Raw genomic sequence first — 16,297 nt, forward strand, 5'->3', positions numbered from 1 at the left:
TATTGCTATATTTGTTTTTAATAGCAAACAATGTCAATGTCAAAATAACAGCATGTCATTACATCCTTTAAAGCAACACTAAAGAGTTGCTTGTACCTTAAAATAATGTTTCCAAAATCATTTCAGCGTTTCATAACAGGGTGAACGGCACTTCTGCATTCACTTTGCGGCCCTCTATCGGCTATAACCACACTATAATTTACCAGATTGCATTGTCTGTTGACATCGTTATTGCTGGATAAACAAATAGCGTGCGTGTGACAGAGGACAAATGCTTTAGTGTTGCTTTAATTGTCATAATATTATTGTCCATAATATACAATCAATGTGGCGCAAATGAGGCTATCGTCGGTGGATTCATTACTAAAAGTGAACAGCAAGAGCAGGTAAAATTAAGAGAAACGGTTAGACTCTATAGCCTAAGCCCCAAATGTGCTCATGTGCTAGTGACACCCCTGTTGAGCTGAAAGCGCCTTCATAGAGTTCAAAACCAATCATTATCAATAATAGAGACACATCACAGATCTCACATGGAAAACCAATCATTTTAGCTTTTTTTTTTTACCATTTATTATCTTTTATTCATTACAGAAAATATAACTGAAGTTTACATAAAGTCATAACTTACAATTCACATTACTAATGTGCTGCTATATCTGTGCCTAATGTTCCAGGGAATTTGAATGAAATTGCCAAACAATGTAAGGGGCCATCCCCAAACTGTTGGGAGCATGGAATTGTCCAAAATCTCTTGGTTAATGCTGAAGCATTCAGAGTTCCTTTCACTGGAACTGAGGGACCAAGCCCAGCTCAACGATGGCCCCTTCCTGTTCCAACATACTAACGGTGCACCAGTGCATAAAGCAAGGTCCATAAAGACATGGATGACAGAGATTGGTGTGGATGAACTTGGCAGGCCTGCACCGAGTGAGATGAATGATGAGTGGGATGAATGAGAGCTGAGACTGAGAGCCAGAGTTAATATCTGTTCTTTAGAGTAAGTCCAGTAAATCTAAATGTCTGATAGGAACAGTTGATGCTGTGTTGAGCACAGCAGAGCGCAGGTTCAGGTGATGACTACAGCAGAACGCAGGTTCAGTTGCACTGGTTTCCCTTGACGATGAAGAATACTCCAATAGCTGCTCCCAGCGCCGCCGCACCCACACCCACTCCAAACAGCACTGTTGGAAGAACACTGGGCTCCGACATCACAACATCTGAGGAGGACACACACACACACACACACACACACACGGTTAGAAAACAGGTCTAAAACAGACAATCCTATAATTCTATTAGCTGTTTATTCCTGTTATCCTGACATGCATTACCTACTAATTACTAATCACTTGGCTTCAGTCATTTACAGTACCCAAGGTAAATAATTTCACTCTTTTGCCAAAGCAGTATAATGAGAGTCTTTACCGAACTCTCTAGTCACGGGTCAAGAGTATAACGAGAGTCTTTACCGAACTCTCTCGTCAAAGATCTTTCCAGAGTGGAGTGCTTTACCGAACTCTCTGGTCATGGGTCAAGAGTATAACGAGAGTCTTTACCGAACTCTCTCGTCATGGATCTTTCCAGAGTTGAGTGCTTTACCGAACTCTCTGGTCATGGGTCAAGAGTATAACGAGAGTCTTTACCGAACTCTCTCGTCATGGATCTTTCCAGAGTGGAGTGCTTTAGCCTACCGAACTCTCTGGTCATGGGTCAAGAGTATAACAAGAGGCTTTACCGAACTCTCTAGTCATGGGTCAAGAGGTTCATGAGAGGCTTTACCGAACTCTCTGGTCATTGTTCAAGAGGGTAATGAGAGTGGAGTGCTTTACCGAACTCCCTGGTCATGGGTCAAGAGTATAACGAGAGACTTTACCGAACTCTCTAGTCATGGGTCAAGAGTATAACGAGAGTGGAGTGCTTTACCGAACTCTCTCGTCATTGTTCAAGAGTATAACGAGAGTGGAGTGCTTTACCGAACTCTCTGGCCATTGTTCAAGAGGGTAATGAGAGTGGAGTGCTTTACCGAACTCCCTGGTCATGGGTCAAGAGGGTAATGAGAGTGGAGTGCTTTACCGAACTCCCTGGTCATGGGTCAAGAGTATAACGAGAGTGGAGTGCTTTACCGAACTCTCTGGTCATGGATCAAGAGGGTAATGAGAGTGGAGTGCTTTACCGAACTCTCTGGTCATGGGTCAAGAGTATAACGAGAGTGGAGTGCTTTACCGAACTCTCTGGTCATGGGTCAAGAGTATAACGAGAGTGGAGTGCTTTACCGAACTCTCTGGTCATGGGTCAAGAGTATAACGAGAGGCTTTACCGAACTCTCTGGTCATGGGTCAAGAGTATAATGAGAGGCTTTACCGAACTCTCTGGTCATGGGTCAAGAGTATAACGAGAGGCTTTACCGAACTCTCTGGTCACGGGTCAAGAGTATAATAAGAGTGGAGTGCTTTACCGAACTCTCTGGTCATGGGTCAAGAGTATAACGAGAGGCTTTACCGAACTCTCTGGTCACGGGTCAAGAGGGTAATGAGAGTGGAGTGCTTTACCGAACTCTCTGGTCATGGGTCAAGAGTATAACGAGAGGCTTTACCGAACTCTCTGGTCATGGGTCTCTCCAGCGTGGAGTGCTGCACGGCGCAGGTGTACATGTCCCCCTCGTGAGGGGTGAACTGCAGGGTGGAGAACATGGTGAAGGAGCCGTCGTTGAGGTTGACCCGCAGCTGGCTGTGGCTCACTCCCTCGCTCACCACCTTGTTGTTCCTGGTCCAGGACACGTGGAGCCGGGGCGGGTAGAACGCAGTGATGAAGCAGACCAGAGTGTTCTCAACGCCCGTCTTCATCTTAGATTTGGGGTACACGGAGGTGGAGGGGGGTGCTGGGGACGACATGCAAGGGTTAAGTGTGGGGGAGACACAAGGTGTAGGGCACTTGTAACCCTTTTAACATAGGCACTCAGCTATAGAGAGAGAGAGGAGGCCATATTGCCCTCTGGCATCGCTGCACTCAACAGACTGATGTAAAGCCTCATCCAAAATCCAACCAGTAAAGCAACACTAAAGCACTGTTCGCAGACAAGGTACAGTACAGTATGTTGCATGCAAGTATGGTTGCCCAATCTGGAGGATTTTCCTATTTTTTATTCCTCTTTTTAGTCATCTTTAGCATATATACATACTCTATATATAATATATATAACTGTTTTTGTGGCTGATCAATAAAACTAGTCGATTATACTAGATTATAAATCAGCAATGCTATTTGAACTCACCCTCTGCCACTGCTGGGCTATTGGTAAAATTGACACTTGTTGCCAGATGTTCTTTGCAGGATTTCTGCTGAGTAAGTGCACTCTCATATGCGCTCTCCGGGTACGCAAACGGATCAGCAAACGCAGGCAGCGTCATCACAAACTTCTGGGCCTTCCAGTCCGCGTGGCCCGTCTCCTCCCCGTCCAGTCCGTACATGACCTCTCCGTCTGAGTCTGTGCAGCCCACCATGTCAACAGCCACGTGCACATCTGGCACACGCAACACAACACAACACAATTACACCAACAGTGAGGCCAACATCACATCTGGGACACACAACACAACACAATTACACCAACAGTGAGAGTCAACATCCTTCAGTGCCGTGAGCGGGACACCACAGACACACAACACAACACAATTACACCAACAGTGAGAGTCAACATCCTTCAGTGCCGTGAGCGGGACACCACAGACACACAACACAACACAACACAATTACACCAACAGTCCACGTGCACATCTGGGACACACAACACAACACAATTACACCAACAGTGAGAGTCAACATCCTTCAGCGCCGTGAGCGGGACACCACAGACACACAACACAACACAATTACACCAACAGTGAGAGCCAACATCCTTCAGTGCCGTGAGCAGGACACCACAGACACACGACCTCTCCGTGTATCTAAAAACAGAACTTCCATTTTTTACAATACACTTTTTGTTTCATATGACATCACAGCTTCATTGTCTTCATCCCTTTAACTTCTGATGAAGAGCTCACAGAGGCTTCAGTTACAGTGTCTCAGTGCTTCACTTATAATGCAGTTATTTTGGTAGAGACCAATGTGGTGTCATGGTTGATTTGAGCATCCAGCAGTGTTTTAACACAGCATTAATTTCAATGTTAAACATTTCGGCATCCTTTCTGAGCAATGTGAATGTGCACAAGTACAACAGAGCAAAGGTAGGCCTATACCAACTGTTACAATGCAATAGGACAAAGTAAATTTGCATAAATGTGACCTGTAGCCTACTACCATTTAACTTCAAATGAAGATCTCACAAATACCTCTCTGTCTACACTCTATATCTCAGGATAGTATTTTACTTGATGCCATTATTTTGGTGGACACCAATCTGGCGTTACGTTTGATTTTAGTATCCAGTGGTGATTCCACAAGTTTTAGGAATGTCATTCCACCGTATAACCTCCTGCTGAGGATATAATGTTATCAAACTGTATTAGGCTAATGTTCAACAGCCTCTGTGTGTAAAAACTCAGTAAACTTCCTCTTGGCTTCTGTATGTAAACACAGTCACTTTACTCACCCTTAATGGCCTCCGTGTACAGAATCCCAGCAATAATGAGAAATATCTCTGTTAGAGTCATCTTCACAGGGTCTGCTCCGGACTGAGTTGAACAGTGCGGGCGAAAGGAAATCCAAGTCTGTCAGATACAGGCAAACTCAACTGAGACACGCTCATCCAATCAGATCAATAGCGTCATCGGTCTCTAGGTGAACACTGCTCTCAAATGTCAGCACAGGATTTCCAGGGTTTCAAGTCTTCATACAGACAATGTAGACTACAGTCCCTGTGTAAATCTATGTCTCCTGACAAACAATAAATATCTCAATTCGCTACAGTTATTGTGAGACCCCTGCCTAGAAGACGCAACCGAAACTTTAGGGACATGCCCCTGTTTCTCAATCACGGCGGCCAACCCCCCAATGAGTTTTAAAATAGGGACCCTAGAGTGTTCCGAGAGAGAGAGAGAGAGAGAGAGATCGGAGAACTGATCAGCTTCGGATCGGAGTCAATGATTATTTGACTTATTTCGGTTTGTGACACCGGGTCGGGGCACTGCCAAATAGAAAGTGTTAAGAAGTGTTATAAAATACACGCTATCTGAAGGGGAAGCTCGGCAAAGAAATCTGCAAGTTAAACGAGCGAAAACTGAGAGCGAAAGCGAAAGCAGCGAAGAAATCGCCAAACCGGCATAGTTCCTCTTACCAGGCCAGAATTGGAGTCTAATTTAATCCCTTAAAATACCCTGTAAACTGGCTATGCTACAGTACGTGCGCTATACTCAGTTTAGTGACTGACGTCTTAATATCTTGCGTGCGCAAGTGCGCACCAAGCGTGCCATGCACATGCATATAAACATTGGAACTCCACAGGTAGCCTATCACCAATGTTATCAGCAAACCTCTCGGTGGTAAACATATTGTAAACTTCCATTAAACTGGAGCATACAAGGCCGTGTCCGTCTTTTCTTGTTACTCAAAAAGCAACCTTAATATAACATTTCTTGTTTGCCTTTCTACTTTCACTTTCACGCCATCCACTTTCCAATCTGCTAGACCTGGGTATATTAAGTCTGTTAGAGCCTATGAAGCCGTTAAAAAAATCCTGCTCTGCATGGTCACCTCTTGTTTACATCTTATACATGATCTCTACTCTTTTAATGGCGTGAAAGCTTAGGTAATTCCATGCAATATGTTAATATTTGTGCTGTCTTTGTACAACGAGCCCTTCACTCCAAAACAAAATATTTTCTCAATATACACAACCTAGCATGGTGAATTGGATTCAACAGCAAGCATATGTTTCCTATCCAAGACGATATTCAGCAGCTGAAATGAATCCAAGAAAGATCCATGAATGATATCATGTGAAAATGTGTAGCAGAGCACAGCCAGAGACTCTGCTCGTGTAATCACATGTTAAGGACACACTCTGACATAACTCATCAGAGTCTGGTGTCTTTTTGTGTTGCATCATTCTCTCTCCTTGCAAAGATAATACTTTTGTGTTGTCATCTGGGATCACTGGTTCTTGTCTTTATTTGCGCAGAAACATACAAAAATATCCAACATACTCACACTCAAAAATCCCGCTATACCACTCACCGGTACTAATTACACAGTGTGCCCTAAATCTTAGTAGCTGAGCTGCTGTTCTCAAGAAACTGCCGCTACCCTTTCATTTTCACATGATTTGAAACCGCAATGCTTCTAGAACCTACATGACATTTGTACTCTGGCTATAACAAAACAGAACTTATACTCTGGCTATAACAGAACAGAACTTGCGGTTTACTCTCAGGTCTAGTGAAAGCAGTTTCAACTTTCATTTCCTTCAGACATAAAAATATAACATAAAACATATAGTAAACTGTAATATAGGCAGTACACATATAGTAAACTATATTATAAACATTTCAGATTGTGTTTTGCAGTCTTTGCCGTCAACTGATTACAAAGTTAGTGAAGGAGACTTACAGTACTGTATGCGTTGTTTAGCGGTCATTGAATACAGCAGTGATTTCTCACACACTGCCTTGCATCAGCCTGTTGCTTGTGATAGGCTACAGTAGAAGTGAATTGGCTAACATCATATGGACCCAGGCAGCGCTGCCTTGAAGACACTGTTGGGGGCTTAAAACACCAAGAAACGACTTAGTCACCCAGGGGCAATTGCTCTGTCGCTAATTTGGATGTTGGAGTTGGGAGTTGGAGTTTAAAACTCCAAAATAGCGACAGAGCAATTGCCCCTGGGGGGTTTATGATACTTATAGGGCCCTATCTTGAGGGTATGAAACACATCGCCTGAGACAAAGTCACATCGCCTGAGGTGAGACCAAGTCACATCGCCTGAGACCAAGTCACATCGCCTGAGACCAAGTCACATCGCCTGAGATGAGACCAAGTCACATCGCCTGAGACCAAGTCACATCGCCTGAGACCAAGTCACATCGCCTGAGATGAGACCAAGTCACTGTTTTTCATCTGTTGTTCCTCGCTGGTGGAACACTCTTCCAGTTTCTACTAGAGCAGGGACATCCCTCTCCATCTGAAAGAAACTCCTTGAAGACCCAGTTCTGCAGAAAACATCTCCTCTCATAGCATTACTTAAAACCAGGGCTGTAGTCAAGACCACCTTTGTCGAGTCCAAGACAAGTCCAAGACCAGGACCGGTCGAGACCAAGTCAAGACCGAGTCCAAAGAGGTTCAAGTCCAAGACAGACCCAGTCCAAAAGACTTGAGTCCGAGCCAAGACCGAGTCCAGGACAGAAAAAAACAACTTGCATGCATGACAGTATAAAGACAATAATTTTGGGTTATTATTAATTTTGCTGATCTAAATACCCACCCAGGATTTGTAAGTATAACCATTTCCCTTAATATCACATAATCTAATTTAAAGAAAACAGAATGATATAAGCTGATACCTTAGTTACAACTGATACAAACACCAATCCACTACTATTACCACTGCTAGGTACTAGTACTGAGCATTTGAGCAACTAAATTACAATAGCTTCACTCCAGACAAAGACAAGAATGACCAGTATTACAGAGTGTACTCCTACTTCCCTTGAATATTATAACATAAGAAAGATGCCTGGACTCGGTCAAGACCAAGAACCATATTTGGCAAGACCAGTGGCCGAGACCGAGACAAGTCCAAGTCAGATACCAGCGAGTCCGAGACAAGTCCGAGACCATAAAAAACCGGACTCGAGTCCGGACTCGAGTACTACAGCCCTGCTTAAAACTAGTCTTGATGATCCTAGACTTACCACCTGACTACATGTAGAACTGTCACTTGATTGATATGGCAGTTGAGTATCAGAGCTACGTGACTACATGCATAGACTATGTGACCGTATGCACAAAAACACAGCCTTCCCAGTGGATTAGTCCAGCCTGCTTACACACAAATAGGACAGCTTTGTTTGAATTGTGTGCGGTCACATGCACATGGTCACATAGTCTCTGCATGTAACCACATAGCTGTCAGTTACAGGAATGGTGACACACACACACACACACACACACACACACACACACACACACACACACACACACGCACGCACGCACACACACACACACACACACACACAAATAGGAAGGCTTTGAATTGCATGCGGTCACATGCACGTGGCACCAGTGCATAAAGCAAGGTCCATAAAGACATGGATGACAGAGTTTGGTGTGGATGACCTTGGCTGGCCTCAGTCCTGACCTCAACCCAATAGAACACCTTTGACCTCAGTCCTGACCTCAACCCAATAGAACACCTTTGACTTCAGTCCTGACCTCAACCCAATAGAACACCTTTGACCTCAGTCCTGACCTCAACCCACTAGAACACCTTTGACCTCAGTCCTGACCTCAACCCACTAGAACACCTTTGACCTCAGTCCTGACCTCAACCCAATAGAACACCTTTGAGATGAGTGAGAGCGGACACTGAGCGCCAGTCTCCTCGTCCAACATCAGTGTGTGACCTCACTAATGTGCTTCTGGAAGAGTGGTCAAAATCCCAATAAACTCACTCTTAAACCTTGTGGAAAGCCTGCCCAGAAGAGTTGATTATAAGTTGTTATAAGGCTGGATCAGCATCATATTAAAGAATGGGGTGTCACTTAAGTTCATATGCGAGTCAAGGCAAGTGACCCAATACTTTTGGAAATATAGTGAATACAGTATGTCTATGGAACTCACGTTGCACAACCCTCTCTCAGCTGTCTACAGATTGTTCTCATGCACCTGATAGAGACATAATCATCCACTGTGGACAGACAGTTAAGGATGATAGAGTATGCTGGTGTTGAGATGGGTCCACCTTCCTCTAGGACCCCCTCCATGAAGTCCACCTGCACTTCAGCAGTAGAGATCCACCTGGAGGAAGAACACTTTGGGCTTGTTGAGCAGAGCAGGGCAGCTGGGAGAACAGGGAGGTGATATCACTGATGAGAAGAGGGTTACGGTTCTACCCTAAGATGCCCCCCTGGCAGCCATGACTCAGCACACAGCAGATGAAGCAGTCTGCAGCCATGACTCAGCACATAGCAGATGAAGCCGTCTGCAGCCATGACTCAGCACATAGCAGATGAAGCAGTCTGCAGCCATGACTCAGCACACAGCAGATGAAGCAGTCTGCAGCCATGACTCAGCACACAGCAGATGAAGCAGTCTCCTGCACTTCATCCCTGAAGTCTGAATATGTACAACTACAAATGTACGGTTACACATTTGTGACTTTAGTGTGCGAATGCGAAATCTGCAGTTAAATGTGCTTGTGACTTTTGCCCCAATTATACCTTCATAATATATATATAAACAGTAGCCTACACAATGTGTACATTCAGTATATTAATGGTAATTGTTCCATTATTCATCGTGGGTTACTGAAGACTGAAAGGGAAGGACAAGTGAATGCTCAGGTTGTGAAGGTCAGCCGTCTCCATAAGCAAGGTGCTCTTGAAGGTCAACCTGGATATATCACGGTCTAAATAAAGAAATTGATTTCAGAACTTTTCTATAATGTATACATTTCTTTATGTAATTGTAATGTTGTTGAGTGTACTGTTTTCTTTCTCTGCATAGGCCTATAACAATGTGGGTGGTGTACATATATGTTTTCTAGAAATGGATAGTGTACACATCCCAATATCAGACCATGTGACCACATTCTACTCTGCACAACCCACTCATTCAGGTATTCTCCAAAAAACCACGCCAAGAGGGTTGAAAGTTGTTGGCGTCCTCACATGTATCCTTGTCTCAATTCAAATGTGCCTGAAGTCAGCCTAGCATCCTTGTTGTTTCTGCAATACACCCTTGCGGGTATTTTATGCTTTTTCAATCGGCTCTTGCAAATGTGTCAACCACTTTCAATCTCAGTTTCAGTATCAGTTTTAATGAAAATAGACAGTGAACGGTGTCTACGTTGTGTGAGTGTTTGTCTTTCACAGACCACTGAAAGTGAACTTCACAGTGATCCTGAAAGAGAACCAGATTGATGCATATTACTCATTCATAAATCTTGTCAGATGCCTTGTCAATGACTTGGAAGTGGGTTATTATTATTGTTATTGTTATTATTATTATTATTTTTTTCCAGTCTGTGGAAGTCTTAATATCACTGAGGTGATATTAGCAACAGAAATGGGTTCAACATAGTACAGTTGTTTAAACCTTTCCTGTATGTGTATGTGCACTGCCATTATAATACTTTGCACACAACGGAGTGATGTGTCAACAAAATATCACAGTTGCACCCTGTGCATTGCTCATGGGTGTTATATCACACAAGTGTTCTGTTCTCAAAATTCAGTTTACCGTAATATTTCCAAGGTGTTTTATCAATATCTCATCAGCCTCTTATTGTTATTGTGCTACAACAGTAGGTGTCTTTACTGTGGGGAAGATCAATGGTACATGCCTTTTAATTAAAAACCAAGCTAAAAGAATATTCTTTGAATGAACAGAGGCAAGACTAACAGCAGTCTTTACTACCGCCCCTCTGAAGTAAATGAAAAAGGGACCGGTTGGCAAACGGGAGGCCCAGCTGGCAAACTGGGTGGTCCTAGTCTACACTGTGCGATTGTTCCCTTGTGATTTAACACAACCAGATGAAAAACAGGAGCCACGAAAGAGGCAGGTTAGGTTCTAGTGCAGAAATGCTATCAGGTTTCAGATATGAAATAAGCAGTGTCCTCTGAAAATGTATGTAAATAATGATTTATTAAAGATTAAGCATTGCCTGTTTATTTTTTTTGTTATTACTTCTGGAACATTTCATGAATGCACTATGTTTATACAGTAATTGTGATAGTATTATAACATTACAATCTAAAATGGCCTTAATGTTTAATATCGGTTTAACAGGGCCGGAGCGGAGGACATCTAAACCTGTTGAGTGGGCTAAATGTCTGAGAGTTTCTGATAAAGACGAGATCTATATTTGGCATGGGAGCACAGAATGTGCCGAAGCGATTAAAAAGGTACACGTTGTCATAGAAAAAAAGGAGATCAACACAACAGGCTCGGAGCACTAAATCAGTCCTGAATTCTACAATTTCATGCGTTCAGACATGATTTGAGACAAAGATAAAATCTAGAAAGATAGCAAAGATATGATTGATTGAAGATTGAAACAAAGATAATGCATGCATATCACCCCGCATATAACATGTATTTCATAATATGGCACTTGTTTTCTTTGTACACGTAATAGTGACAGGGATTTTGTGAAAAAATCTCTGGGAATGTATATAAAACAATGCTGATGTAATCTAAAGTATTCACAATTGCTCACTTTGAGTAGCCTAATCTATTGGAATATATTACAAATGACATTTTAGGGAGTGTATGTTGTAATCTGTAGTGGAATACACTTTAAAAGTTACCTTCCCGACACTGGTTGCTGCATGCAGTTGCTCTCTTCAGTGTGGGATTCAGATAAGCTGGGGCCTTGAGCTGAGTAAGATAACCAACACAGTGGCGAATATAAAACAGCAGGTGGGGTCGGCAGGGACGTGAGGGTAAACATGAAGCTGTGTTTTTTCGTGGCTTTCTTGGCAGTGGCAGGTAAATTTCAAGATTTTAAGATGTCTAACAAAAGAACAGAAGCTCTTATAATTAGCCTAAAATAAGTTAACCATTTGTGGGAGAATGCATTATGGAACTAATGCTCTTAAAAGATTTGTTGCGTGTGCTAAATGTGACATGGGATTCTGTATGTTTGGTTTTGGGGTACTCCGAGTCACAGGCAATTACACCAAAGTACAATACACATACACGTAAATGTAATCAATCATCGCATGCAACATCAAAGCACTGAGGCCCCGTGGGTTAAAACTTCCTGAGAAAGAGGCGCCTATGTGACTGTATATACCACTAGGGTTGGGTATCGAGAATCGAGAATCGATGGGAACCGGGACGAGCTTTCCAATTCTCCCGGAATCGTTCAAAAGTTTAAATTTCAATTCCTAGTATCGATTCCCAGTCCGCGAACCGGAAGAAGAAGCCGCTAAACACCAACGAAGAAGGTGTTTGCATAACCGAGCTGAGGCAACAAGAAGACAATTTATATTGTAGTTGAAAACAGCCCTGTGAGAAATTTATAGTAAATGTCATTCAGAAAGACCGTTGGTTAGCTAGCTCATTTGAAATATCCAAGCTTTTTTGACCCTGCCTTTTACAAGAATCGGAATCGAGAATCGTTAGGAACCGGAATCGAAACAAGGAATCGAAATCGGAATCGGAATCGTTCAAATTCAAACGATACCCAACCCTATATACCACCGTACCATATGTTTCATTGCATACCTTCCAGTTTTTGTTTATTTTCGTCCCTTTTTGCGAAGCATCTGCCTGGGAGGGAGAAGATGACAAAATTGTGGGAGGCTATGAGTGTGTGAAGAACTCCGTGCCCTGGCAAGTGTCTCTGTACGACGGGTACAACTACTGTGGCGGCACCCTCCTCTCCCCTGACTGGGTCCTCTCTGCAGCCCACTGCTACCAATCGTGAGTGCACCACCACCAGAGAGACAGTGAGGGAGCTTGTGCTTACATATATGGGGCTGAAATAGATGAAAAGCAGGATTAAGCTTGATGCGTTCTGTAAACTCCATTATGTAAAATCAGTGAAAACAAATACGACATACTATGGGAAACAAAAGAAACACTTCTAGGTATTACTGTAATGGGGCCTAATTTGGGGACATAAAATGGGACAACCTTTCTGATGTAAGATCAGATGTCACTAAGCTAGATTTTATGTTATTATCATAGCATTATGATAATGATCTATGATAATAATATAAAATATATAAAGACTCACACTCAGAGGGCCAAAGAATGAGAAAAGTCTGGATCCAAACCACCTAAACATTTTTATTCAGGGCTCTATAGACAAGTGGGCAAAAGGAACAAATGTTTGTGTCCATGACTTTTACCTTGACTGCCACACCAGAAGAGTCTGAGCAGTTAAAAACAAGGTGCAGCTCAGCTGTGTACTTCACTACGCACAATGGTCGGGTTTCCCAGATTCGTTAAGAAGCTCTTAAGTGCTAAGAACTTCTTAGGAACGTTCTTAGAACGTTCTTATAGCACTCCTAAGAGGTTCTTAGCACTTAAGAGCTTCTTAACAAATCTGGGAAACCCGGCCAATGCTGGTCACTCCACACAGGTCCCCCACCGAGGTGCGTCTGGGCGAGCACCACATCAGGGAGCCCGAGGGCACAGAGCAGCACATCATGTCGGGCAAGTCCATCCGCCACCCCGAGTACAACCCCCGCACCGTGGACAACGACGTCATGCTGATCAAGCTGAGTCAGCCGGCCGTCATCACCCAGTACGTGCAGACCATGGCCCTGCCCAGCGCCTGCGCTCCCGCCGGAACCGTGTGCCTCGTCTCAGGCTGGGGCAACATCCGCGACAGCAACAGTGGCTGTGAGTGTGTCTGTGTCTGTGTGTGTGTTTTTGTGTGTGTGAGTGTGTGTGTGTGTGTGTGTGTGTGTGAGAGAGAATGTGTGTATGGAGGGAAAGATCTGTCATAAGGGCGTGCCAATTACAGTACAGTACATGCCTAAGTTTCTGTGTCCGAATGAATGAGAGTGTAAGAGAGAGAGAGAGAGAGAGAGAGCGTGTGAGTGTCTAGTGTAAACAGTATAAGTGTGAATGGGAGGGTAATGGAGATTGACATTAAGGCAAAGAGACCACAAAAGATGGAGCTTTGGAGAATGTGCAGTATGAATGTATGTGTGTGAATTTCTCTCTCTGTGAGAAAGATCAAGAAATAGACAGACAGAAAGAGAGAGATGTGTGTGTGTGTGTGTGAGAGAGAGAGAGAGAGATACTGTAGACAGAAAGAGAGAGATAGAGAGCATGTGTGTGTGTGTGTGTCTGAATGCATGTGTGTGAATTTCTCTCTGTGTGAGAGAGAGAGAAAGAGAGAGAGTGAGCGTGTGTGTGTGTGTGTGTCTGATAGACAGCCTTTCTGTAGCACTTTGACACATATGCCACTTAGTTTTCAGTGAAATGGCAGGCTCTCATATCCCCAAGAGACAGCTGGCAGCTCTCGCTGATGAAATAATGTGTTGCTTAACTGTTGGCTGAGAGCATTCACAGCTTGAATTCACTCAAACATGGTAATCAAACTTTCTCGAGTCCACGGGAGTAGTAGTGGTGCGCCCACCACTTGATAAATGAACCTCGATTCCCTCCCACTTGGTTTTTTAAAACACAACCCCTGGCCTGTCCCTGCTGCAGCAAGGTACCCCGAGAAGCTGCAGTGTCTGGAGATCCCCACCATTCACGACGACATCTGCTGGAACGACGCCTACCCTTTCCAGGTCACCGACAATATGATGTGTGCTGGCTTCATGGAGGGGGGCAAGGACTCGTGTCAGGTACGGCTCATCTACTGTAAGCCTGTGATGTTGATGTTGTTGTCCCGAGATAATGCCGTGGAACACCTCTTTTGTATTTATTTACCACAGAGGGTTATGGTAGAGTATGCATTTGCCTTATACACTTGAACAAATGTATTCAGAAGTGTGTGTGAAGGTGACGAATGTGATTGTTGATAAATCTGGGAGGCTTGATTTCGACTGTTCAATTGTTGTTTCAATACCCCTGTGTTTACATTTACACGAAGGTTTTCTTTCTTTCTCTCACGTCTCTCTTGTTTTGCAGGGTGACTCAGGAGGCCCTTTGGTGTGCAATGGTGAGGTGCAGGGCATCGTGTCCTGGGGCAAGGGCTGTGCCATGATAGCCTGATTACCATCGACTTTCAAAGGCTCTGCAAGACTTTAGTCTGACCAACAGCCTGTGCTAACACGGTTTCTTGCCAGCGCTGGTTGACCCGCCTCCTTTAAGTGCCTCGGTTTGCTACTGGTAGATGTCAGAAAGCGGATTGCCGAGTTTAAACCAATAACAACACTCTTTCCGCTGCCTTGAACACGCATCTACCCAGAGCCGTTGGAGCTGCTCAAAGTTGATTGGTTCTCGACCAAAGGGGGCAGTTCCGCAGATTTCGGGAACTCAGAAATCCTTCTCAATGAGCAGTTGACCAGACCAGCAGCAAAAGCCTGAAGGCGTTGCGTCACTGGGAGGGCGTGCCAGGCTAGTGCCATGAGGAACAAGCCCGGCGTCTACGCCAAGGTCTGCCACTACGTCTCCTGGATCAAGGACACCATGGCCTCCGGCTAAGCATGCAGCGCAGATGGACCTTAGAGGAGAGGACAGTGAATGGCCATAAAATACAAGAAATCAAATGAAGCCACTCAGTGTCTGATTCACCGTGCTCTCTGCAGCTCTGCACCACACAGACCATTGCACATGAACACAAAGCTGTCTTTTTCGCTCTCTGCATTGTGTATAAGTCACAGTGGTTTTGGAGAGATGTACTGCATGGGTGATTTTTGTATAAGATAAATAATCAAATATAATACAATAGCAGAAATGAAATTACAGAATTTAGAAGTTAGTTTTCACTATAGGGCCTAATCTAAAGTGAGGGGCATGGCAGCAAAACAGAGGTTAACATGGCTGCAAAACAGAGGTTTAACATTTAAGTTAGGCTATGTTTTTTTATGATCCACAATTCATGATTTATGAGAGAGATTTAAGAGAGGTCCATATAACAATGTGATATACAACATGCTCACTTACCTAAAAACATAGGACACTAGGCACAGTAAATTAAAATGGCTACAATAGCTGTTTCCTGCCAGTAGAGGGTGTAAGAACTCTGTTACTCATGTTACTCTGTTACTCATGTGTTGGACTGAAAAATACCCTTCACTCAAGGGTTTACAACATTGCTTACTGTATACCTATTCAGGTTAAATATTATACAATAAGAGACGTTTTATTTGTTTTCATTTAGTTCGCTTTCTTTTTGTGTGTTACCTCTTGTGAGCCCAGAGCAGAACATCCACAAGTGGCTTACACTCTCAGCTGTAAAAGAACAAAAAAGTCCGCACACTAGGGCTCCAAAATGATTTCTTTTTTTCTTTTATTCACCACATTGTGACGTGACGTTTCGGGCCAATAGCTGAGGAAGGGCTATTGGCCCGAAACGTCACGTCACAATGTGGTGAATAAAAGAAAAAAAGAAATCATTTTGGAGCCCTAGTGTGCGGACTTTTTTGTTCTTTTACTGTTGCCTTTTTTTGAGTCCAGCACCTGCTTTGAAACACTCAGATGTGCGCACCCGCTCTTACACTATTAC

General features: G+C 43.7%; 2 protein-coding genes across 2 annotated transcripts; one reads left to right on the forward strand and one right to left on the reverse strand.

Moving 5' to 3' along the window:
* Positions 1–4,760, reverse strand: LOC134087982 (H-2 class II histocompatibility antigen, I-E alpha chain-like). Its single transcript, XM_062541863.1, has 4 exons — positions 4,592–4,760; positions 3,272–3,520; positions 2,594–2,878; positions 1–1,217 (listed from the first exon to the last, which is right to left on the reverse strand). The coding sequence occupies exons 1-4, from the start codon at positions 4,650–4,652 to the stop codon at positions 1,096–1,098; spliced, it is 717 nt and encodes a 238-aa protein (XP_062397847.1). The 5' UTR covers positions 4,653–4,760; the 3' UTR covers positions 1–1,095.
* Positions 4,761–9,702: 4,942 nt separating this feature from the next.
* Positions 9,703–15,273, forward strand: LOC134088127 (trypsin-3-like). Its single transcript, XM_062542057.1, has 6 exons — positions 9,703–9,772; positions 12,426–12,585; positions 13,250–13,512; positions 14,332–14,471; positions 14,758–14,826; positions 15,187–15,273. Exons 1-6 carry the CDS (start codon positions 9,703–9,705, stop codon positions 15,271–15,273), a joined length of 789 nt encoding a protein of 262 aa, XP_062398041.1.
* Positions 15,274–16,297: the final 1,024 nt, after the last annotated feature.

This window comes from Sardina pilchardus, chromosome 7 (assembly GCF_963854185.1).
Source record: "Sardina pilchardus chromosome 7, fSarPil1.1, whole genome shotgun sequence".
Taxonomy (NCBI): Eukaryota; Metazoa; Chordata; class Actinopteri; order Clupeiformes; family Clupeidae; genus Sardina; species Sardina pilchardus.